The 25,702-nt window shown below is 44.1% G+C and overlaps 1 protein-coding gene across 14 annotated transcripts in view; it reads left to right on the top strand.

Annotated features, from left to right (window-relative positions):
* RBPMS (RNA binding protein with multiple splicing) overlaps positions 3,525-25,702 on the top strand; it is a 187,023-nt gene continuing 164,845 nt past the window's right edge. For 2 of the 14 annotated variants that reach the window (XM_021074874.1, XM_021074864.1), the window contains exon 1: positions 4,618-13,893. In XM_021074874.1, coding sequence (XP_020930533.1) covers positions 13,756-13,893 — 138 coding nt within the window. In that variant the 5' untranslated portion in view covers positions 4,618-13,755. Of the gene's footprint in view, positions 4,323-4,608; positions 13,894-25,702 lie in introns of those variants that run through there. The other 12 variants (XM_021074870.1, XM_021074868.1, XM_003133393.4 and 9 more) reach the window with 11 other exon arrangements.

Genomic DNA, 25,702 nt, shown 5'->3' with positions numbered 1-25,702 from the left:
TGTTGCACAACCATGTGAATATACTTCACACCGCTAAACTGTACACTTACAAGTGGTTAAGATGGTAATCACTAGGCTGTGTGTTTTCAGCCCCAATTAAAAATTAATAAATAAAATCAGGGGAAGGTGGGTGATGGCCCAGGGAGGGGGCGGGTGGATGGGGGTGGGTTGTGGGAGAGAGAAGTGTCTTGTGTTGTTGTTTTTTTTAATGGCCTTACCTGGGGCATATGGAAGTTCCCAAGAAGTGTGACGAATGACAAAAACCAATCAAACACAGCCTCTGGCTTCAAAAACATTTTTGGTCCAGCAGAGGATGAACAAGAGTTAACAAACAATCACAACCCATGTGGTAGATACTGCAGCTTTCTGTCCCAGTGCTAACAGTTACAAAGCCCATGCCATGCAAATTTGCCTCAAAATAGACCTTTCAGGTCTGCAATTCCCAGAGAAGAACATTTAAGTCATAATTATAGGCTTGGATTTCTTTAAGCAAGCTTCAAAATGAACACTGCCAACAGATGAGGAATGCAAACTACAGGTGCAGAGACAATGTCCCTCTCAATCTAGCATGGAACCTTGCAACAGAGGTAGAAGTGCTGGGCAGGGGGAAAGGCAGCACTTCTTGGTCATTCATTAGCCCTGTTTTACCAGACGTTTAAATCCCTTTGTTGGCTTACCACGCTTAGTATGTCTGGAAACTTCCTACTGAGGTGATGTCATTTTGAAACTTTCTTTCTTTGAAGTAGTAAACAGGTCATAAAATCATTTCGATCCTGAGTGAATGTACACCCCCCCCATTTTCTTTGCTCACAAAGTTTCATAAATATCCAGTCTATTTACAGATTTTTCATTGCGTTATTTTGGCAACATAACTCCACTGTTCTTCCAAATAAGTCTAAACCATTCCTCATAGAAAGGACAAAATAGAGGAGCCTCTCTTCTCCTGGGCTTACTACCCCTTCCCCCACTTTTCTGAAAACACCCCGAATTTCATGCCAGAGCCACAGCAACGCCAGATCCAAGCCCTGTCTGCGACCTATGGCACAGCTCACCGCAATGCTGGATCCTTAACCCACTGAGCAAGGCCAGGGATGGAACCCTTAACCTCATGATTCCTAGTCGGATTCTTTTCCGTTGTGCCACTACGGGAACTCTGATCTTATATTTTTATTTTTTAAACTCTCGCCAGTTGTCCCATCCTGCGGAATCTCTCTATGTAAGGTTCCACTCCCAGCCCCCAAATAATGACCAAAGACCACTACCATGAATCCGCCTGGTGCCTTTGTGGAACTTTACATGCGGAGACGCCTCTGCGAATTCAGTCCCTCCTGTAAGGTCTTGGAAGGATTATTAATATCATTCAAGCCCTAGAATCAATGCCTGGTAAGAATGCGTTCATCCATTCAAAAGTAATTATTAAGCACCTACTATGTGTGAGGCCCTGTCTAGATGTCCGTAACACAAGAATAAACAAGCCAGACAAGGATCCTCTCACAGAACTTATTTTCATTTTTTATTCCCGAGGTTTCTGACTTTTAACAATGGACAAGGTGCCAGCCTGGCTCAAAGACAAAGGAAGCAGATTCTGTCTGAGATTAAGCCACATTTCCTCGGGTGGGAGGAGGGAGGCTCTCCCCGCACCCTAGAATCACACAATATCCACCTACTCACAAATGGAGTCTGACAAGGACTACCAATCCCTGGGTCAATTGTTATTTTTCTTGGGCCTCTGCCAGGCTCCAGCAAGACAATGCCTTTCTGTGGAGTGTGTTCAGCAACAGGCAGAAATGGCCAAGGAGGGCAAAGTGCTGGCATTACTTGTCAGCACAGGGGCCCAAGACCACCACTCAGCCATTGCCCAGGAAGACAGTGCCCCCTTGTGGTTCCTCATATAACCGAGGGAGGAACTAGAAGAGGAAAAGGGCCATTTCAGTTTCCAGATTAACAGTACCCTGGCCTCTTCTGAAGGTCAATTGCAATTTCAATAGATTCTCAGTTTATTTTCATCCAGGGGACACTTTTTATTTTTTATTTTTTTCCGTAGAGAGAAATGACATCAGGACAGCAATGAACTCTCTTCATCAAAATCTCTCGACTTCCCCTCAACCCCAGAAAAATCCAATATGTAAATCCAAGGATCACTACTGGTTTTTCTCTTCGTCATGCTCTGAAAGCAAATATTTTCTTTGCTTTCTACAATTTGAACCAGGATCTCTGATGATGTTGCCTTGGAGTCGTCTGGGGTATCTCGTCTCCACCGACACCACTTTTAATGCCCTAAAAGCAGAAGCCTTATCTTCAATTTCTGCCGCCATCCCATCCCACTTCTAGGAGCACTTAAACCAGTTAAGGGTAAAGAATGTGGGGTGGGGGAGGGGCGGGGTCAAGACAAACAGTGAAGCAAGCAAGCTGATTAGAAATTGTGATTGGTGCGGTGCGGGGAGAGAATTCCTAGGAGTGAGAAGTGAGAGAGAGCCTACCGAAGTTTGGAGGTTTAAACTTAGGTGTTTGTAGCAGTCACTTGAGTGGAAAGCATAAATGACACCATATTGGAAAAGTTCTGGATGGCTCAGGAAAAATGGAAATTTCCTTCATAAAGCCAGTTTCCATGTATTGTAAACTTAACTGGGTCAGAATGGGTGCCAGGTGCTATAGTTTTATCTATCAACCGATAATCTCCTCTAATAGCAAACTCCTGGGCGATAAATAGAACTCCTAGTTCACAGAGAAGGAAACGGAAACCAAGGCAGTTCTTCCTTCCAAGCCTGGTGCGTAAACAAGCGTTGTGCACTGACCTAGATGCCGGGTCTCCCTTCGTCTCTAAGCTGCTCTGACCCTCTGAATATCTTGTCTTGTCCTCCAGCTTGTCTAGCAGTGAGGAACATTTCCCTCGGCCAACAAATATTTATTGAGTGCGTACTATACACCACGTAGCCTATTAAAAAAACCCAACAACCCAAACCAAACCCGTGGGATTTGAAAGGTAAAGAGGGCTGGGTCTTGCCTTCCAAGAAGGATCTCTTCAGGAGAGTAAGAGAGGCAGCCAGGTAAACAAATAATTCCAGGATAGTCAGATAAGGGCTCTAGAGGAGTCTGAACAGGGGCCAGCCGGTGCGGGGAGGCTGGAAAGGTTTTTGAGGACCCGGCGTCGGACGTGGGTCTGAGGCTGTGCCCTGAAAACGCTGGCCTGGAGTGGGCTGCCCCCGGATGTCACTCGATTTCTCGCATCCTGTCATTTCAAGCTGCCGACTAGGAGAGGTAGAACCAGGTCTAAGCTGGTATTGAAAAGGCGGGGTAGGGGTGCGAATGCCTCGTGAAGAGTAAAGGAGCAAAAGTGACAACTCACACTCCCCGGTCCCCGCGCGGGCAGGGCCGGGCTCCCCGAAGCCCCTCTTCAAGGGAGTGCAGCGCCCGGCTGGGCCACCGGGGCCCCCAGGGGCAGGGCAAACGGGGGACCTAACCTTTCTCCTCTCCCCTCTTCGGCCCTCGCCCAGCGACCTACCGCGGAGTCGGGGGCTCGGGTCGGTCGCTTCCGCCCGGCGCGCGCCATCCGGCCGCCTGGCAGCAGCCCTCCGCGCAGCCCCTCCTCCTGCGGGGGGCTTTGCCGTCCCGCGTCCCGTCCCTCCGGGCTCTAGCCTGCAGCCCACATCCAGGGAGGGCGGAGGGAGGAGGAGGAGGGGAGGGAGGAGAGAGGGGAGGAGGAAGGCAGGCGAGAGAAGGGGAGCTGCTTGGAGCCCGTACTTTCCAGAGCCAGCCAGGAGCGCGCACTCAGCGGCTCTCCGGGTCCCAGCCGCGCCCCGCTACCCCGCACCTCCTCCTCCTGCTCCTCTCCGGGTACCCCTCGCCCCCTCCTTCCAGCAGCTGCTACCTCGGGCGGCGGCTGCCCCCGAGCCTCTACTCAGCCACATCCCCAACTCTGGGCTCACTCCTGGGACGCGCGTCCTCGCCCCATCCTTTCTTCCTTCCTTCCCTCACGCCCGCCCGCCCTCTCCAGGTCTCCCTCCTGGGTCCCGATTGTCTCCGTCCCCTTCTCTGTCCGCCGGCGCCTAGCCCTGCCCCGTCCTCTCCCTCGCACTTCCTGAGTCGCCCGCCGCCGCAGTCTCGCCGCGGGACCCCGAGCCGGAGCCCCAGCCAAGCCGCCACAGCCCCGGCTCCAGCCCCCGCTGCCCGCGGCGCCCGGGGAAGGGAAAAGTGGGCGAGCTCGCCCTCGCCCAGCCCCGCGCCCCAACCCTGCCCGGCGAGGGAGGACCGGGAAGATGAACAACGGCGGCAAAGCCGAGAAGGAGAACACCCCGAACGAGGCCAACCTTCAGGAGGAAGAGGTACGGTGAGGTGGTGGGTACGGGCTGGGACGGCAGCCGCGGGTCTTTTCCAAAGTGCCGGCGGCTGGCGGGGCGCGGGTCCCCGGGCGCCGGGCTGCGCCGGGGAGGGGGCGCCGCGGTCGAGGGTTTGGGAATCGTCCTGGCTCCTTGAAGCAGCCCCAGGCTGTGGCCCGGGGAGAGTGTATCCTCACCGAGTGTGTTTTTGTGGGTCCACGCGCGTCTGTGTGCCTACAATTGCGTAACTTTGAGGACTTTCCTGAGACCTTTTGTAAGTATAATGCCCAGCTTTGTTTGCACCGGATTTTAAAAGCGGAATCGAGAGCTGACTCCTGGGTGACCTCAGATTATTGAGACCGGGAGGGTCAGCACTTAGTTCTGCGTCTGGGGCTGGAAGTTGTGGGGTGTGTTTGTGTGGTTTAAGGAAGAAACTCGGGGAAAGTTCTCCTTAAAAGACTCCTTCGGTTCCCTGCCCCCTCCCTTTCAACGTGAAAAGTTTCTTAGTGAAATATCTTTCCAGCTGAGGCATTTTGGATTAATAGATAACTCATCAGCCGCATTCTTCTCTGATGAGTCTAAGACCCCAACCTGAGTAATTAGGTTTTGTAAATTTAGGGGCGTTGCGGTTGTGGGGAACAGAAGACGAGAGTTTCAAACTTTGCAATTCATTAAGTGATCATCCAGGCTATTTTAATGGAACTTGAACGTCTGAGCGTAAATTTTGTGGTGGGTCTGTAACAAGGATAAAAATGTTGCAGCTGAGGAGCGTTCCTTTGGTAGAAAAAAAAAATTCAGTAAATGTAGAAGGGAACTCTAGAACAAACGTTCCAGAATTTTGTAGTTGAAATATTTGTGATAGCCTGTTCAGTGGCTCTGGTTCCTATAGGTACGTTGTCTGGAGTCCAGTAAACAATATTTTTCACCCTGTCTTTTAAAAGCCCACGAAATTGACTTCTTAAACATGCTAAAGGGAATTTTAGAGTGTATATAGATGCAAGAAAGTATGCAATCTAAATAATGACCTATAAAACATTCTTATAGGTATTGCATCCTAATGTATAAGGTTAACAGAAAGGCAAACTGATTCTAAAGCGCTAGGCTATTGATGATTATGGAGATACTACGTTGAGCGTAAAATAAAACTCTGATAGTGAAACCAAACACTAAGAATTTAATTAGTATATATAAGTCCTCAGCACTTTGTTCCCTTGTAAAGTGGGAACTATTTTTAAATGAGGGAGAGGGAGGAGAGCCCCTAAGACCATGCAAAACAATGCAAAATAAATAACAAAATGTTACAGTTTTTGGGTAGTGCGATGTAGGTGAATTGCTGTGAGCTGCAAGTTGCCTTCCCACCTAAGGAGATCACCTTTATTATAAACTATTATTTTGAAAAGCGTTGTTTTCTTGCCAGTTGTTTCTTAACTGCAAGTGATTGAATACTACTGACATTCCTTCTTTCTCAGAGATGGAGACTTGAATTGCAAGTTTCGCTTTTTTCTTGAGCCTTACTGCTTTGCTATTTTCCCTGCCACTGAAATAAAATTTTAAAAATAAGTTTGCTTTTTTTTTAAGTTGTTACAGTTAACTAACTCACCTAACACACCAAGATAATGACTGCTTCAGAAACCTTTCTATATCGCTTAAATTGACAATCTGTTGACTTCTAAGAGTAAGAATATATTATGTGAAACCATCTTTCTCCATTCACCTAATTGAGAACTTGCAAATGGGAAGTTAACCAGGTAAACCAAAGATTTTTTTTTCTTGGTTTGAATGTTCCCAAACCCTAATCTACTTGATAAGATTAAAGTCACATTTTTCTGCTTGACCCATCTCGGCCAAATTGCCGCCAGCCATGGCTGTAGTCTGTCCTATTGTCTTAATGTATGAGGTTGATTACAAGTAGAATTGCAAGTGATCTCGGTCCAATCAGTGCCTCTTACCTGTCCTGTTGCCTATTAGTGTTCCTTTTCAGGTGGGAATGGCAAGTATCAGTTTTAGCAAGATACTTTTTTATTTTAAAAATAAGATAGTGTAAAAGATTTCAAAACCCCCAGTTGTGCAAGAGGTGGTGTGTACAAAACAGATACACTGAAGAAAAGAGATTTTTACAATGTTAAAAATTCAGGAAAAGAAAGTGAGTTGGCCTGAATGAGCTAGGTAATTTTGCCCTGATTCCCTGTTTGGGGTTTCTGTTTTGTTTTTGAAAAGCTCCCAGCCTCTTTTTCCTAACCCTGAAAGCCACAAGTAAAATAAATATGGTATTTGGTGAGTCCCATTAATGTACTCAGCATTATACAAAACCACCACCCTGGACCCTTTCCCTGCCCACCCAGAGATCAGCAATTTGTTCTCAAACACATTTAAAAGCCAGGGCTGAGGATTCCAGTAAACAGAACACACACATATAAAATGTATATTACATATAATGACAGGAGGGGAAAAGTGTGTTCTGTTATAGTTTCTGGTAGCCATTGTGCTAATGAGGAAGAGGGTGAGTTCCGTCCTCATTTAATAGACTAGTTTATTTTCAGAGATCATCAGGGTCGTCTAGGTTTTCTCTTATAACTTGATAAAATCCAGGTATTTTTTCCTCCTGTTTTTAAAGTGCGTTCTTTTTATCTTGTACATTTTAGCCCTGTTGGAGAGCTGTCAAAGCTCACTCTGAAACAGTGATGCTGAGACACGTGGTTCCAGTTGGATAGAATGAACAGTCTAGGACTTAGAATTTTTGCAGGTTTTTAGGGGTGGAAGTTTTTGAGAACCTGAGCAGGAGGTAGACTTCTGCTTTGGGTAGTATTTAAAACTTTGAGGAAAAATTAAGATTTAGGTAGCCAGCTGTGTGAGAGAAAATGCATCTGGCTTTCTGGCCTCTAGTGTGCTGTGCATGTGTGTTCCTCTACAGGATGTTCCTGGAAAGAAAAACCAGTTGTCAAAAGTCCTACTGGGGACTGAGATGGACAAGGCTTTGGTATCTGTATGTGTAGGGCAGTAGATCATTTCTTACATAGCTTTACAGTTAATAAAATAGTAAAACAAATCCTTGAGTTTACCTCTAATTTTAGCCTAGGCAATGTTCTCTTAAAACACCCTTGGCAGTTCACACTTGCCCGACTTTACTAAAATTAATAAATGTATAAGAATAGACATAATTGTCTTAATCATTTAAGTTCCAATATTGAGAATTCTGTTAGAGTAGGTAGAAATTATTTTTGGTCCCTGAATTTTCAAAATGGAGACTTTGGGGGGGGGATCAGATCAGTACATCATTTGTTCTTATTTTTACCTTTATCCATGTCATTGGGTGCTTTACTGGCTGATTACAAATCATTTCTAAAAGGTGTTTTATTATGTTGAAGCACTGGTGTCAGGGTAATTTCTCCTTAAATTGCTTTGACTGAACGTCCTTGTACTTTAAAAGAACTTGGCCTCATTGGAATATCGACCAAAAAGATGTTTGGCAGATGTTGGGCAGAAATCACAAAGTCAGGTCTTCAGAAGTTAATACAGATCTTTAGCTCACATTCCTCCTTTTAAAGTACTTGGTAATTTTGCCCAAATATTGGGCTCATGAAGAAAATTGTTATGTAATTGGCACAGAAAAAGGGTACCATGTTAGTTTTCACTCGGCAACCTGGGGTTTTCATTGAGCGTTCAGAATAATCTATATTATGACTTGGGGAAAAAACAGAATAGTTTTGTATAATTGAACCGAGTTTGGAGTCAGTTACTCCAAATCAAATCACATACAATAAACGTATGTTTCAGTCATAAATAGAATTTGGTGACAGTGTTTTGGATGAAAATGTGGTGACTTCATAGTAAAATGATGCTGTAAGACCATGCTAATATAGCATACGTTTCTGAGTTATTTTTCCAGTGGTGATTTTAAAATTTCCTTGATAAACCCTCATGCTCTCAGGCAGGCATCTCTTTCTAATGGCATTGGTTTGTGGGATGGATAGATTGGCTGGGTAGGGATTCTTAATTGGTAATGCTTTCAGGTAACATTTTTAGGTTCATCCTCATTTTTGCATTGAGGATAGAAGTGTTTGACACTGGTCTGGGGCAGTAAAGTAGGAATTCTTGTGCACTGCCATAGGGATATGAATTTTTGTTTGGTTTTGTTTTGCTTTTTAGAGCCCAAACTGCAGCATATGGAGGTTCCCCGGGCGAGGGGTCTAATAGGAGCTACTGGTGCTGGTCTGCGCCACAGCCACGTGGTAGCCAAGCCAAGTCTGCAACCTACACCACAGTTCGTGGCAACTTGGGCTCACCAGATCTTTAACCCACTGATCAAGCCAGGGATCTAACTGCAACCTCATGGTTCCTAGTTGGATTCGTTTCCACTGCACCACGACGGGAACTCCCATGGGGATATGAATTATGGCAGCTTTCTGAAGGACTTTGGCACTAGATATCAACATTTCAAGCCCTTTGATTCCATGCTTTTATTTTAAGAAATTTACTCTAAAGAAATAGTAAGCAGGGACAAAGATTTATTTATAGGGATGATTATTAGGGTTATTTATGATAGTGAAATTTTGCAAAGACTCCATACTTCTAACAGGGAAATTGCTAAGTAAATCTGTGTATTTCCTCAAAGAAAATATTATGCAGCCACTAAAAGCTACATTTTTAAAAGAATGTACTTGTGTGTGTGTCTGTGTGTCTGTGTCTGTCTGGAGTCCAGGTCTTAGCATTACCTCCCATGCGGTAGGGGAGAGTCTGACCTTTTATTTGAGCTTCTACATTTTAATTGAGGGGATAATTCTTGGGACATGAAGTAAAAAGCAGAATTAAAAGTTTTATGATGCCGGTTTTTTCAAATGAATAACCTAACATTAATAAAAACAATCTGGTATATTACAGATCACTTATTTACTTTCTGATGCTTTTCTATCTTTTCTAAATTTTTTTCTTTCATTTTTCAAAGTTTTATTGAAGTATAGTTGATTTACAATGTTGTGGTACCTAAATTTCCTGTAATGAATATAGGAAGAAAAACAAATGTCTTCACTTTAATGATTTCATTAAATTCCCTTGCACTATCTGTCGTTGTCACAAAACCATTGGGTTGGTCACATTTCGTTTTGTTCCTGGGCCTTGCCATGGGGATTGGGCCTCTCTGTTCCTCCTAGCCTTTCCTAGGTTTATCTCATTCCTTTATCCTGCCTCTTTGTAGTGATCTTCTGCACTCTCCTCATTCTAAACTGCTTTCTCAGTTTATCCTAACACACAGTTCATACTGCTGGGTCCTCTGATGCCCCAACTGCCTTCACTCTTAAATCCAAATTTGACTTTCAAGATTGCTCCAGGAGTTCCCTGTTGGCTCAGCGAGTTAAGAATACAGCATGGTTGCCACTGTGGCTCAGGTTCAGTCCCTGGCCTGGGAACTTTTGCATGCCATGGGTGATGCAAAGAAAAAAAAAAAAGGAAAAAAGATTATGTGCCTCCTTACATACTGAGCAGACCACTTGCTTCATCCACCCTTTCCCTCTTGGTCAGGCCTGAGCTGCTTTTAAGGCAAAAGTTTCATCCCACATCTTGCAGAATCCCATTACCTGCATGCCCTATCCCAAAGTGACAGTTTTCCTCAGCATTCCAGGAGCAGGTCTGTTACCTCCATTTAACTCCCGGATCATTACCTTTCATGTATTTTGTTTTGTTTTAAAAGATCTATGCTGTCTTACCACAGTGTTTCCAATATCTAACACCTTCCCAAAGTTAGTACCCTGGCACCAGGTAAGTACCACACACACGTATACACATACAATTCTTTATGCATTTATAAACATATGAGCTATCCTTACTGGTAAGTTGGTGGTGATGATATTGAATAGGTAAGCTGTCAAAAAGCAGCCAGCCACTTACTAAATGGCAGATTGTGGATGGACCCACTGGGAAGTGACACCCCCCCCCCCCACTTGTCTCCTGCAGCCTCCATTTGTGCCCACAGGTGAGCCTGCCTGGTCCATCCGCCAGCCACTGCCAGTGGGAGCTCGCTCGTTTTGAGGTGCAGTTGCCTTTTCACTATTAGAATTTTGGTTTCTGCTGTGGCATTCATTGGCCCTTTTGGACAGGGGCTTTTGGAAGCTCTGGTTACGTGGAAGAGCATGGAGCTTCTAAATGAGCCTGCTCTGTGTGACAGCCACTTTGGAATGTTTGTGTTCAGTTTCACTTGGCACCTTAGTGTCTGCCTGGGGGTAGGGGAAAGGGAATGCAAATGTTCCTCTTGAACAGTACTTGCTTTGGTCAAAGAAAAAATTTAGGAAGGAATGAGGAGAATGAACCTTAATAACAGCTGGGGCAGAAGTGGCGGCTGCTCTTTAGGCTTGAGGCCAGCTGGGACCAGGTATTTAAACTGATGCTGTGTTGATAGGGGGATGTCATCAGAGATGAGCTTGTATGTCCTACGAGGATAACTTGGGTATGATTCCTCTAACTCACACCCGTATCTTGAAGTGTGCGGGAGAATATTTCAAACCACCACCGCGTAGTGTGTGTGTTGGGGGGATTTATTGGGGACAGAGAGTAGTGCCTGATTTTGGAGCTTATCAGAACAAAGTTGCCTAGTTTGTCATCTTTCCTGAGCACAGAAAAAAAGATAATACTGAAATATTCATCCTGGGAAATTTCCAGAAATTTTTGTAGCCATTCTTTTGGGTCCTAATTATTTTGCGCATTTACTCTGTGCCAAGTACTGGCCAAGCACTTTTAAGTTTCATTCTCAGAACAAACTAAACGGTGAGGGTCAACCTCATTTTCTGGGGAGGTGACTGGGGTCTTCACGTGCAGATTTTCGGGGAGGCTGAGACCTGTGCCAGCATTGCTCCCAGGTTGAGTGGTGATGGTTCTGTGTGAACACCTAGGATAAAGCACTGTGTTAAGTGAGGTGGTGGTTTGAATTGGGAACACAGTTGATGCTCTGGGAGGAGAGGGCGATGTCGCTATATCAAAGAAAGCTTTTTTTAAAAAAAAAAGTGTTTGAGATTTTTCCAGATGAGGAAAGGGTTGAGATAGATGGTAAGGGAAAGATGGTCCAGTCAGAGGGATTGGGATTGGCCCTCTGGAAAGAGAGAGGCTTAAAAGGGAAAACAAGCAGGAGCGTTCGGAAAGGGAGGAAGGATGAATGGGGGAGGGGGAGGCATGATGTGGGGGATGGGGGCGCAGGATGGAGGCACTTGATTTCCTCTCCAGGGAACAGGACCCTTCCTGTGATGGGAGCCGGGCATCTGTGTGGCTGGGATGGTCCAGAGGGAAAGGGGATGCAGTGGGTTTGGAGGCTAACGCTGCAGGAACCCTGGTCTTGAAATAAGGTAGTGGCTGGCGGTGCGGGGGTGGGAGGAGAGATGTTCAGTGGCTACAGTAACTGTCAGATGCCAGGGCTGGAAGACTAGGAGATTCATCCATGGGGCCTCTTGTATTTCTCCTTTGGATGACTAGCTAAACGGTGGTTGTATTGGTAGAAGCAGAAAATACATTGAAGGGCGGGGAGAAAGAAGGCAACTGGCAGGTGGAGAGGTTGGGTTGGAGAGGCAGAGGAGAGGTCTGATCTTGCAAAGGGATTTCCAGAACAACTTAGGAATGTATATTGAAGGTCCGTCATGGCTCAGGCAGTTAAGGATCCGGCCTTGTCACTGCTGTGGCGTGGGTTCATCCTTGGCCTGGGAACTTCTGCATGCCAAGGGTGCAGACAAAAAAAAAAATTTTTTTAAGTATAGCTGATAATAATTTTTTTTAAAAAGTATAGCTGATAATCGAAAAGGTGGGTATGTGATTTGAGTGCCCAGAAAACTGAAGAGGGAATGGGAACCCCAGTTCCTAGGAAAACTTGTGAGGGACAGCCACAAAAGACATAATTTACTTAAAATTGAAGCTGTGTAAAACAATGGAGTTTCACCCCCAAACTGGAAATAGGAAAAATTGAGGCATATTCTTGAAAACACTCTTTAATTTAGGAACATAAAAAACATATGGCGTATAACCTGCCGAGTTATAATAGTATTCAGTATGCATAACTGAAAGCCTGATTTGGGGGAGTTATAAAAAACTAGGTATATATACTAAATTTCATACACTTTTTTTTTTTTTTTTTGCTTTTTTCAACTCACTTTTGTCGGTAGTCTTTGGAAATTGTTTTCCTCTAAAATTTGCAGTTAATTCTCCGACTTTTACTTAAAATTTTCTTTTCTTAGCCAGTGTTCCTAGAAGGGGCATAAAATTTGTACATGGGTTTTGGAAGGTAAAGGTGGAAGGCCTAAAGAGGCTTGAATATTTTTATAAGAAATTTCGCCAAATTGCTTTGTTCTTGTTTGCCTTTGGGGGTGGGGGTGGGGAGGTAGAATGAGCCTTTAACTAGAACCCAAAGTCTTCTCTTATATGGGTCATATTTTCAATTTATTCATTTCACACTTTCCTAAATGTTTGCTACTTTTTCTGCTCACAGCTAAGTGGTCGAGGAATTTAAGAAAACAGCCGTTGTATTTGTACTTCTCATAGGTTTTAACCCTGCTGCAACCATTATGATGCACATTATGTAGACTACTAGAGAAAAAAAAAGGAAATGGCAGTAATAAATGCCAATCACACCAGGAAGATGGCTCCAAATTCCAGGCTATAATAGAGTATTGTTACACCAATTTAAAATGAAAATGCCAAGGGAATGCCAAAGCGGTCTAGCTAGGATTTTGCAAAGATATGTGAAAGCTGGGAGTCCCGAAACTGAGGTGCCTCTCATGGACCCTTGAAAAGAGGTTAGAGACCAGTTTCTAATTTCAGTTAAATCTATTCTTGTGTGTTGATTTTTAAAATGATCCCTTCTCAGCTCTTCCTAAATTCTTAGGTCACCAGGTAGATAGGCTGGCAGGGCCAACATTATTCTAAGATCCTAGAGATAATTTTTTTTCTTCCTCGAATCCCCAGGATCCTGTTTTGTGAACATTTCTCTTAGGCCCACCTATGGGATGGGTAGTTTTGGCCTCATGAGGGAAGGGATCGCACAGAAAGTGCTATCTTATTATAGAAGTACCAGAATTTCCTTTGTGCTCCGAGGGGAAGTGCTACAGAAGTGTAATTACTTTACCCAGCATGTGTGATTTACAGGACTTAGAATGTGTGAGTTTCTAAAGGGGCATCTGTGTTTAAATACAGAATCCCTTTAAGCCTTCAGGGTGTGTTTTGGGGCTGGGGAGGGACGGACACACACACACACACACACACACACACACTTCCGTCCTGTGCCTGCCCCTGTTGGGTGACAGGGGACTAAAAATGTTGGTAATTGCTTTTCCTCCAGGCCTTACTTTTCTGAAGAAGGAGCACGAGAGGTCCAGTCACTAGCTACTGGGCCAGATCCCTGTTCCAATTCTGTCTCCTTTCCTCCCTACTGCCCTTCTAAGCCTGCTTCCTTCATTTCCAGGACCTCCAAGCAATGTACAAGCAACGAGGAGGAAAAAAAAAGTTAAAACTAGTACTGAGACCATTTTTGTTGCACAGATTTCCTTTTCAGTCATGTCTTCATACATATAAGAAAATCGAAGGGGAAATTGAAGATCAGGTGCATCACCAGGTAATATAATCCAACTTGTAAAAGCATTTATGGATTTTTTTTTTTTTTTTTTTTTTTTTTTGCACATTAATTCAGGTATCCACTGAGCAGTGTCTACTGTGTTAAGCCTTACGGCTTGACCAAACCAAATGAAGTGTTGTCATCCCATGTTTAGGGATCAGGAAACTGAGGCTCTGAGAGATTAATTTGTTGGAGCTTTTATTTGTAGCTGGTGGTAGGAGGTTATATTCGCTCTGGAGATGATTAAGCATATGAGGTTCCTGTGATCTGGGCCTTGCTGGTCTCCCTGAGCTTATCTACCAGGAATCACAGCTTCATTCATTCTGCTTCAGCTGCTTGGGCTGTACTGAGGTATCTCCAACTTGCCAAACCTGTTCCTGCCTCAGGGCCTTTGTACAGGCTATTCTGTCTGTACCCAGCTGTTTCTAAGGCAGTCTCATCCTTGTCATTTGTTCAGATCTCCCTTCACATGTTACAGAGTGACCTTTGACCTCCAAGCTTAAAGTAGCCCACATTCCCATCCACTCTGACATCCCTCTTATTTTGTTTTCCGAGAGTACTTTTCACTCACTGAAATTACCTTGTGTACTTACTTGTCTTGCACGCCTAGATTGTGACTCCCGTCTTGTTTAAGGCTGTAACCCCAGTGCTGAGAACAATGCCTGGAACTGCTCAAGATATTTTTTATTTGCTAAATGATCAGAATACAAACCCACCTGTCAAGTCCTGAGGCCTGTAAAATACTCGATATCGTCCCAATAAACCCTTTCCAGCAGGTTTTTTTTCTTCTTTTTTTTCTTTAGGGCCACCCCCCTCCTAGGTTAGGGGTCGAATCAGAGCTGTAGCTGCCAGCCTATACCATAGCCACAGCAGCTCGGGATCCGAGCCGAGTCTGTGACCTACACACCAGCTCACAGTAACTTAACCCACTGAGTGAGGACAGGGATCGCACCGTGTCTCATGGATGCTAATCAGATTCGTTTCCACTGAGGCACAGTGGGAACTCCTCCAGCAGTTTTTAGATAAAGTTTTAATGATTGCTGCCTTCAAGATGATCATTTCTGGATCCCCATCAGAAAGAGCAACTCCCACCTGCTCTTAAGCCCAAAATTCTGTGAGTGCTCAGTCCCTTGCGGGAGGGCGAGTTGGAGGGAAAAACAGTTTTTCGCACAGAAAGGAATCCTTCCCCTTGCCTAGTGAGAATGGAAACTGCGCACAGAATTGCAGAGAAGCAGGAGTGAAATGTGGGCCTCCCGTGGAGTAATGAGTAGGGCAGGATGCCTTTGATTCCTGTTTTGTAGATGTGACTCTTGGGTTGCAAAGAGTTAATGTTACTAAGCCAGGTGGCAGTGATGTGGAGACAGACTTAGTACTCTGGCCCTTTTAGTCTCCAGCTCTGCTTGCTTTCCTCCCTTTGCCTGCAAACTCAGAAGGTTTGCAGCTCAGGATAAGGCAGGCTTTACCTGGCTGAGTCCAGTCTCTAAGCACCTGTGTGGAAGCAGCTACTCTGGCCTGTGAAGCCTCCTGGGGGCACGTCACAGCAGCAGTTGTGTTTATTCACCTTAAAGCAGTAAAGCACAACAGATGATGGGGCAGGATGAAAGAAATCTAAGTTGTCATTACTTTGGTCATCAGACCTTAATTGACTCACTAATACACTCGGGGAAATGCAGGCCATTGGATTAGCCTCACTGATGTCCTAACACTTGACCTTGAGCAAATTTTTTAAACTTTACCATCATCTACTGTCTGGTAAGAGTCTTAGAACCAGTGATCTATAAATCTTTATTAAAACCAGTGATCTATAAATCTTTACATTAATCAGTTCTTGACCAAATCGTCAGTACATCCTTTTTATTATACCTTTTTTTCTTTTTAAGGGATCTAGCACAAGTCATTTCATTGTCTGTTTCCCCAACTAAAATGTAGCAATGGACAGAGGAAGCCCGCTGTGCATTAAAAGAACCAATTCTGCTGCCTTTTTCTGTTTTATCCCTTTGTTCATCTCTCCTCTGATACAGCCTGCCCTGGTAGCTCACCAGCCCAGATACCTCCGGGGTGGAGGAGGGTGGGCTGGCAGGCACAGTTTTAAGCCCACGATTGTTTTGTTTTTTACTAAGAAATCTAGTGCCTCTCCTTGAGAACTGGGTGGGAGTTTCTGGGTGTGAGCTAACGGCAGGAAATGACCCTCTCTAAACAAAAGGACTCTTGAAGGCCCATCCTGAGTCTTTGTGTTTTGGGGAGGGGTTATGCAGAAAACCAGAGCTAGGAAATTAATCTCTGCTTTAGCCCTTTTAAGAGGGGTAGGGGGTGGGGAGGAGAAGATTCCTTCCTTGCTCATCCTCCCTTGGGTGCAAGTGCCTGGCTCTCTGGACTGTGAGTGCCAGAGAGGTTTAAGAGTAAGGCCTGGGCCAGCTCTTAGGGAGAGGGTGGATTCATACCCTCAAGGAGCGAAAAGGAACCAGGTTGGGCAGAATTATGACTTTCAGCTTTAACCTTGGCTTTCACCAGCAAAATGCAGAAACACAGAAAGGGGAAAGGAGAAGAAAGGGATATATTCTGTATGATCTAGGAGTTGGGGTCCTGTGATTTGCTAACAAAGGCTTATAAATGAAACAGATTTGAATACTACATTAACTACCATCTTCATTTTTCTAAAATCTAAACCAACAAGAGCCAGTGACTTCTGCCGGTTGACAAACTGAAGGCACTTGTCATCATTTCTGTGTTAGCTAGCAGGGCCCGGATGAAGAAACGTCAGACCTGGCCCCTGCTTTGAAATGATCCTTCTCTTCCCTTTAAAGTGACCATTCGGTATATCAGTATTTGTACAGCAGGATCTTGAACTTATATTGCTAGGAAAGTAGTTCTATCTTATCAAAATTATTTTGCCTTGACAAATTCTTGCTGACTTGTGGCAATGGACTTCTTCCAGGCACACCATTTTTTTTTGTCTTCAGGAATATAAATCTTCCCACTAATAATTAGAAACATAACATTTTGTGAAAAGTGGTTTACTAGTTTTCCGAACACTTGAAAACGACAGATGTCTTCTCAAAGAAACATTATCTGTTACCCACTATTTTTAGGCTTTATATTGTTGCTGTACTTTTAGAAAGGCCTGCTGATGTGTTTGGTGGGGACAGGGTGGTGTGTTGGGGTAAAGAGGTGGTTTACGTCACAGCACCAGACACTTAGCAGAATTGCAGAGATAAGATTAAAGCCCCTGCTCAGATCCCAGTATGAAAGGGTTTTGTTTGTATGTTAAATGTGTTGAAAGACTCTGTGTCTTAAATAGGCATCAAGGGGTGTAGTATTGTTTAAAAGAGATGTGTTCACTGTAAATTCCAAGGTTTACAGGGAAAATTATTCTTGTTAAATTCCAGGATCTGATGGGTTGGGAGGCTTGCTCATTTTCTTAATACACAAACTTTAGAGAAAGGTCCCTGTGGTATTATTAGTAGTTTACAGATAGGAAAATATATATGGATTTAGGGAAATATATATGGACTTAGATTCTGTGTTTGGAGGCTTATATGTTTGCAATACACATTTGGCGTATGTTTTTCATTTGCAAAGTATCAGTTATTTTTGGTTATTTGTGTAATATCACTTGTATTTTTACAAAGAAAAGATGACAATATTGGTGATGTCTGTTCTCTGAATTTAAACACTTCGAACTATAATGTTAGGGTGGTAGAATTCTTTTCATTGAGAACGATTTCTGCATTAGCCTTGCTGACCAGGGTTGAAGATTCCCAGTGTGCATACTTGACAGAGGTTAGTTTATCATGTAGATGGATTCAGAAGTGAACCCTGTCTGATTGTATTGGGTGGAGGAGCAGCTAGCTCTTGCTGTAGCTTTTCCCATTCGTGGTAAACCTTGAATCAAAGTGAAAATGTCCTAATCAGGAATGTTCTTGAATGATCAAAGGGAAGCTTTTGCCCTTTGCAAGACCAGCATCTGTTGCCATTTGGTCATAGTGCGCCCAGCCTGCTGACTCTGTATCTTAAAAACAAAAACAAAAGCCTGTAGGGAGGGAGCAGAGACTCAAAAATACTTGTGGAGTTTCGGAATATGGTAGGTTTCTGGTTTCGAAAGAAATGCATTGGAGAAGTTTTAAGCAGTAAACTATCCCTTCCTCTCCGTTTCAAATGCCTTCCCCTCCATTTTTAGCTAACAATTGATCAAGATGAAAATTGCTCTATTTCTATTGTCATGATTATACAGAAAAATCCTAAGGGTGTGAGTGTATTCTGAATTCAACAAAAAAGTGTTGTTTTTCCTTATTCACTAATGAAGGCAGCCCAGGAGAGCTTGGGTGCCTCTGACAGTAGGAGACCCAGACCTAGTAATCCAGCAGTTTGACTCTGGTCTTCCAACTCATTCCAGTGCTCTCTGAAATCTCTCCACAAAACTAATAAGCGTTATATTTTCCAAATTGAAATTGCATTCGTATTCTTTGGAAAACATGCCATAAATACATCACTTCCCTCTTCACCCCTTGTGGATTAATTTGCAGTCAGGAATTGGGACATTTTTCTCATCTAGGGGTGGGATAAAAAAATGAGTATAGTGTTCATTGTAAAGTCTTGAGATGGTTTCCCTTTATTGAAAGCTCTGGATGGTGGTGACATGTTTTTATAGTAGTGTTGGTTGTTTGCAGTACCCACTCCTATGGCAGTGGGCCATGCACGGCTGAGCTTGAGTGTACAGTGGAGGTTGTCTCCCGGGATATTGTTGCATGTATTAAATCCTGTTATGTATTTAATTGTGCAGTCATTACTCCCAATGCTAAAATAATAACTCCATTGGATTTTTAATTTTTCTGACTTTTAGGGTGGAGACTGCCAAGATGCACAAGCCATTCCTTTACCTAATTGGTGACGTTGTGCCCAGATTTCTTTTCACTGTTGTTTTTTCCCCCCATCAGAACGAAATCTTTTTTTCCCCCTTGGAGTTCCCTCGTGGCTCAGTGGGTTAAGGATCTGGTGTTGTCCTATGGCAAGGGTAAGAGCTGTAGCGATTGTTCATTCCCTGGCCTGGGAATTTGTGTGTGCTGTAGGTGCGGCCAAAAACCCCCCTTTTTTTTTCTTATTGGCAAATAAATTCACCTATTACGCCTTTCTCTCCCCTCTCTCCCTCCAAAAATAAAGATAAGCTCAAAAAAAAAAAAAACTTGTGTAAAATTAATTTTAATCCTTTCTCTACAACCAGTGTTAATGCTTTGGTATATCTAATACTGTGTACAAGTGGATGCCATTCTCGCTCCCCTCTATTTTGGCAAAAATGAGGTCATATCATAATAGTGTTGACTTACAGTTGATTTTCCTTTCACTCGTCATTGTGATAAATATCTTTACATGCCACTAGATCAATTCTACAGCCCCATCTTTAATTCTGTTTACTGTGCCATAGTAGGCTGTGCCCGACTGTATTGAACCCTCTCCTTATTACTGAGCAGGGAGCTTGTTTCCAGCTTTGTGATGTAAACAGTGCTGTGCATCCTCCCAGCTGCGTCTATGTGCCCGCAGTCAGTGACTTCCTTAGCTTAGACTCTTAGAAGTGGAATTTCTGGGTCAAAGGGCTTACATTCCTTTTTAAGGCGTTTTGGTGTTTATTGCCAAATCATCTCTAGAAAGACTGTACTAACCTATACTCCCACCTAGAGTATTAGCAGGCCCATTTTCCTGCATCCACTGCTCTTGCAGTTTTCAAATGATTCCAAGATTGCTTCTTGGCTGTGGCGGTTTTCACATTTGTGTTCTAGTTGTGATTCATAATTCATACCCCAGTTGATGTGTATCGTACCTGGATGTTACATGGTGACTTTTTAAACTCCACTTCAAGACAACTCCCAACTGTTTCAGGTATTGCTGTAGGCACTGAAATGCTTAGCAGATAATTTCTGGTTATGTTATTGAGTTCCTTGAACACACTGAAAAGTGTTGATTTTTGTGGTCTTATGTATTAGGTGCATGGTATATATACTGCCGGCTATAAACGCAATAACTTTGTGATGGGCCCGATATTTGGGGTGTTTCTGTGTGCATGGACAGAATTTCATTGACTTGGTTGCAACATCAAGTGAACCAAGAACGCTGCTGATTAAGCTGTATGGTAAGATGCATCCAGATTTTTTTTTTTTTCTTTATTTTTTGTCTTCTGTCTTTTTAGGGCTGCACCTGCAGCATGTGGAGGTTCCCAGGCTAGGGGTCCAATCAGAGCTGTAGCCACAGCCACAGCAACATGGGATCAGAGCCATATCTGTGACCTACACCACAGCTCACCACAACAATGGATCCTTAACCCACTGAGCAAGGCCAGGGATCGAACTGCGTCCTCATGGATGCTAGTCGGGTTCGTCTTAACTAGTTGGGTTCCCGTCATGGCTCAGTGGTTAAGTTCGTTAACCACTGAGCCGTGACAGGGAACTCCTCATCTGGATTTCTGAGATGTGATTTGGTGGAAACGTGTGTTGGAGCCTTTGAATGTCCTTGTTGCTCTACTTTTTGGGTCATGTGGTTGGTTTGTGTTTGAGGTGAGGATAGCGACACTTTGGTCAGTTTGACACAAGTCTTGATGGATAGCTAGCCAGTCAGGTCCCTGGAAGGAGCTTCTGTAAGCACAGTTGAAACAGTAGTGCCTTTCATTAGCTGTGGACCCCATAGCTCCTTTTCCTCCCCTCTAAACTGAAGAGGGGGGCCTAGAGTCCAGTGTGGGATCTGTCACAACTATTCCTCAGTCTGAATGAGGGACCATCAGGACTTTGTCACCTGCCACAGAGGGGCTGTCTCACTGTGCATGGCCACAGCACACCAGGAGCCACATGCTACGGAGGGGCAGCTGGGCTCAGGTCTCCTTGTGGGGGCCGGGCTGTCACCGTTGACCCCAGCCCACAAGGCCTCCTTAATTGTTACCAGAACATTCCTGCAGAGCGCATGCCCTCCACAAAGCCTACACACATGTTCTTAGAGTGTGACTCTAGGAAACGAGCAGATGTAATGGAAACCTCAATCTTGACTCACTCTGACTGTTCCATAGGAATGGAATTTGCATCTCATTGAGCGTGTTTAGCAGTATTTTAGGGTAAATTCCCACTGAGGTCACAAAGTACTGGATTTCTGTGCACGTGGCACCTTTCTCAAGGGAACTGGAAGCTCTTTGGCAAATAAAAACATGGCTTTTCTTTGAGTCCTTGTGGTTGACAGATGGAGAGGGAGTTAGGGAAGAAAATATTGATTAGTGAAGAGGTACAGCCCCCTGGGGGGTTTGGTCGTTGGTGCTTGCAGCCTTGGCCATTTAGGTGGGATGTAGAAGTGTTACAGAGAAGCAGTTTTCCTGCCTACTTGGAAAGACTGAACACAGGAAACAGTGGGAAAATAATGTGAGTTCCTATGTAAATTGCCACCATTGTGCCTTGTAGGCAGAGGATTTAGAAATGCAGAGAGAAGAGGGAGGATGAGAGTGAAGCCGGCTTTTTAGAAAGTGGAAGAAAGAGATGGGCCTCAGGAATTGGGAAGATTTAAATAGGTAGAGAGAAATGGACCCCGGGATTACAGCTTTACCATCATAAAGCTTTTTTTTTTTTTTTTTTTTTTTTTTTTGGTCTTTTTAGGGCTGCCCCCATGGCATATGGAAGTTCCCAGGCTTAGGGTCAAATCAGAGTGGTAGCCAAAGGCTGACACCACAGCCATAACAACCAGGGATCCTCGCTGTTTCTGCTACCTACGACCACAGCTCATGGCAACATTGGATCCTTAACTTACAGAACGAGGCCAGGGATAAAACCCGCGTCCTAATGGATACTAGTTGGGTTCGTTATTGCTGAGCTACAATGGGAATTCCTGAATGTAGCATATTTATATGATAGGGAGGAGCCTTATCTGGCTGTTAATTTTGAATGAATAAGTGAGTAATGAAAACAATTTAAGGATATTTAATTTATTGTGGCTGCAACTGCAGCATATGGAAATTCCCAGGCCAGGGATCAAACCTGTACCACAGCAGTGACAATGCTAAAATCTCTAGCTGCTAGGGTACCAGGGAACTCATTTTTTTTTGTTTTTTGTTTTTTGTTTTTTTTTTCCTTAAAAAACAAAACTAGGCTTCAAAGCCACACTCACTGGTTAGATTAGCATACTGGAAAAAGAAAACATTTTCCTCTTTTGACTCTTCCTCCTCAGCTTCCCTGATGGCGCCATTTACTCCATGATTGCATTCGTTTTCATCTCTATTCTGCAATAGCACGGCTGTTTACCAGTCATGGTGGCTCTCAGCCTTGGCAACTGGGTATGTGATTCCCAGGTGATAGTGTCATTCCAGAGGTATTAAACTCCTGGTATAGTAGGCCCTGCTCATGCAATGGGCAGCAAAGAGACATTGTCCTTGACCTTCCTGGAACGTCCATTGTGTTGGGGAAGGGTATAGTAAACACATAAAAACACAAGTAAATATAAAACTATAAATTATGACAGGTGCTATGAAGGAAGAAAAGCATAGTGATGTGAGACCGATAGTTGATGGATAAGAGTGGAGTTTTGTTCCAGGCACTGTTGACACTATTCCGTGTATGTTAACTCTTTTAACTCTCATTATACTGTAGGTAGGTACCAATCATCATTATTCCTAGTGTACAGGTGAGGAGCTGAGAGTTGAAGAACTTGCTCTAGGTCACAGCTAATAAATTATAAAGCTGGGATTTGAACCTGGGCAGTTAGTTCAAAATCTCATCTTATGTTAAATATCGGGACATTTTTTGAGCCTCTTAGGGTCCTGCCTTCACAGAGAAATTTGAGATTGGGGACCTGCCTAAGCTCCCAGTAATAGGTAATGGAGCAACTTCTTTTCAAGGAGGTGGCTCTGGTTTCAGAAAACTGGGTGGCCTGTGACTTCTTGCCACAGTCGTCCAACTTTTCCCACCTTTGCCATCTCACCTGTCATGGACTCTAAATTAGACCTTCGGGGCCCATGAAGATTGACTTTATCAATCTCAGTCCATTAACACTAATAGCTCTTCCAAAGATGTTACTCCCTGTGAGTCAGCTAGCACCTGAACACATTTGGAGGCTCCTTGATCAAAGGATCTGGTGTCTAGAAAAGTACTCTGAAGATGAGAGAGTACTGTCCACCAGTTTTTGGTTATAGTTAGTGGATAGGATCCAGATTTCTGTAGCTGACATTTAGAGTTCCCCATGACCAGGCTCTTCCTTTTATTTCCAAACTTGGTGTCTCCTCTCTGCCCCTGTGCACTGTCTCTCGTTACCCTCCATCCCCACTTCTAAGCATCTAGTTGTAGGTTGATGGTGTCCCGTTCCTTTTTTTTTTTTTTTTTTTTTTTTTTTGCTTTTGGGGCTGGCCTGGTGCATTTGGAGTTCCCAGGCCAGCAGTCAAATCCAAGTTGCAGCTTCCATCTATACCAGCAGCTGCAGCAACGCCAGATCCTCTAACCCATAGTGCCCGGCTAGGGTTTGAGCCTGCGCCCTGGCACTGCAGAGACACTGCCGATCTGATCCCGTTGCCCCATGTCGGGGACAGTCTTCCCCTTTAAAAATAACTTTATGGAGGTATAATTCACAAAACTTAAAATTCACTCTTCTAAAGTAGACAGTTCAGTCATTTTCTGGTGTATTCGGAGTTGTGTAACCATCACAAATCTAATTTTAGAACATTTTTGCCACCTTCCCTCCCTCCCAAAATAAAACCTGTCCGTACTCATCAACCCCTCCTCCGAGCCCTTGGCAACTGCTCATCTACTTTTAGTCTTCATGGGTTTGCCTATTATGGACATTACGAACAAATGGGAATAATACAAAACGTGGCCTTTTGTGCCTGGTTTATTTCACGTAGCATACTATTTTCAAGGTTCATCCATGTTGTTGCATGAATTGGTACTTTGTTTTTTTTTATGGCTGAATAATATTCCCATGGTGTGCTTATACTGCATCGAGTTGATCCATTTGATCCTTTGATGAACATTTGAGTTGTTGCCACATTTTGGGCACCCTCTTCTTACAAAGACATTCCACCTCCAGGCCCCTGACTTTCTTCTGCCCAGTGCTTGTTGCTTCGTCCTTGCCATGCATTTATGTTTTTCCCCCAGGCTTACTCTGTGAGTAAGAAGTCCCTCCATAGGACTCTCATGTCAGTCTCTGACTTAGCACATTGGATATACTGCCTAGTATTTTTACTTAGGTCTTTTCATGAATCTCTACTTATGTTTGTTTGACCTTTGAGCTTATTTGCTTGTTTTTGTTTTTTTGAGTTTTGTTTGTTTTGTTTTGTTTTGGTTGCACCCTCAGTATGTGGAGAGGTTCCTGAGACAGGGGCGAACCTTCACCACACCCAGTGACAGTGGTGACTCCTTAACCCACTGAGATGCTTTCTCTTTCTTTTCTTTTTTCTTTCTTTCTTTCTTTCTTTTTTTTTTTTTTTTTTGGCCTGTTTGTAAGTTTTAAATACAATTAAGTCAAAAAAATACTTAATCCACCAACAAGGCTAAGAGCCTTGCCTTTGAGAGAACTTTAGATTCTAGCAGAGCTTCTATTCTAGGTAATATACACACACACATTCACACATACCTCTTATGTTTCCATGTGGTCACAAGATATGATACAGGGTAGATTCTCAGTCAGTGTGATTTGATAACTATTACCTTGAAATTACCAAAAAGTTGGGAGTTCCCATTGTGGCTCAGTGGTAAACAAACTCAACTAGGATCCATGAGGACGTGGGTTCGATCCCTGGCCCCGCTCAGTGGGTTGGGGATCTGGTGTTACCATCAGCTGTGGTGTAGGTCATGCGTGTGGCTCGGATCCCTGTTGCTGTGGCTGTGGTGTAGGCTGGCAGCTGTAACTGATTCAGCTTCTAGCCTGAGAACTTCTGTATGCCCCAGGTGTGGCCCTAAAAAGAGAATTGAAAAATTGAATGAGTCCACTAATCCTCTTGCAGGCTGTAGGTTGCTGTCTTGTTTCTTACTGGCAACTGTAATCATAGTTGCCAAGTTTATTCATGAAGGCAAAGGGATGGGTGTGAAGTGTCCCCTAGGAGATGGAAGCCAGCGTGGGGAAAGCAAGTCCCCTACGTGCTGTGTCTTCCCTGCAGACCCTAACCTTCATCTTGCCCCTTTCCTAGGCTTTTCAGGTTGGGGTCTTCTTTATTCCAAAGACTGGAATCTTGGAGACCCGGAGGGAGAAAGAGGGGAGGGCAGAATCCGTCCTGTCCCTCCAACTGCTGTCGGAGATGAGAAATTGTCCTCCTTCCTGTTCCTTAGTAGGAAAATGGTTACACAGTTCCTGACAAAACCAAGGCCTGTCAGGTCCTGAACCAGGCTCTCAGGAAGAGCTGCCAGTTCCTTGCCCACTTGGCCATAAGTATCTGCACCATCAGGGGGCTTCCTCCTCCAGTCTTGGCAGTGGCAGTAGTGTGCATGGCTCCCCTAGTACCCTCTGAGGAGGATGAATGAGTTAATATTTGTAGCGGCCTCTGGAAATGTTAAGTGCTTGGTGTTCTTATCTCCTCTGTGAACATAATTGCCTTATAAGGCTGTCCACCAGGGCTGAGGGACTTGGGGCCAGCCTGTGAGGCTAGTTGACTGTGACAGTTCATGACAGTGTTCCCAGAACAGGCTCCGGTGTCTTATTTTTAATACTGGTGATACCACTTTTTTTTGCTAATTGTTAGTGTCTGTCTTACAAGTACTTCCCTTCAGCTTTATTGCATCTATTTTTAGCACCCAACCTCTTGTGAGTCTTTCCCTCTGAAAACCAAGCATAGTAAAGTCCGTTTGAACAAAGTGATCCAAAGTGT

The sequence above is a fragment of the Sus scrofa genome, chromosome 15, assembly GCF_000003025.6.
Source record: "Sus scrofa isolate TJ Tabasco breed Duroc chromosome 15, Sscrofa11.1, whole genome shotgun sequence".
NCBI lineage: Eukaryota > Metazoa > Chordata > Mammalia > Artiodactyla > Suidae > Sus > Sus scrofa.
Note: the sequence above shows the minus strand (reverse complement) of the source record. Positions and strands in the feature narration are given on the sequence as shown.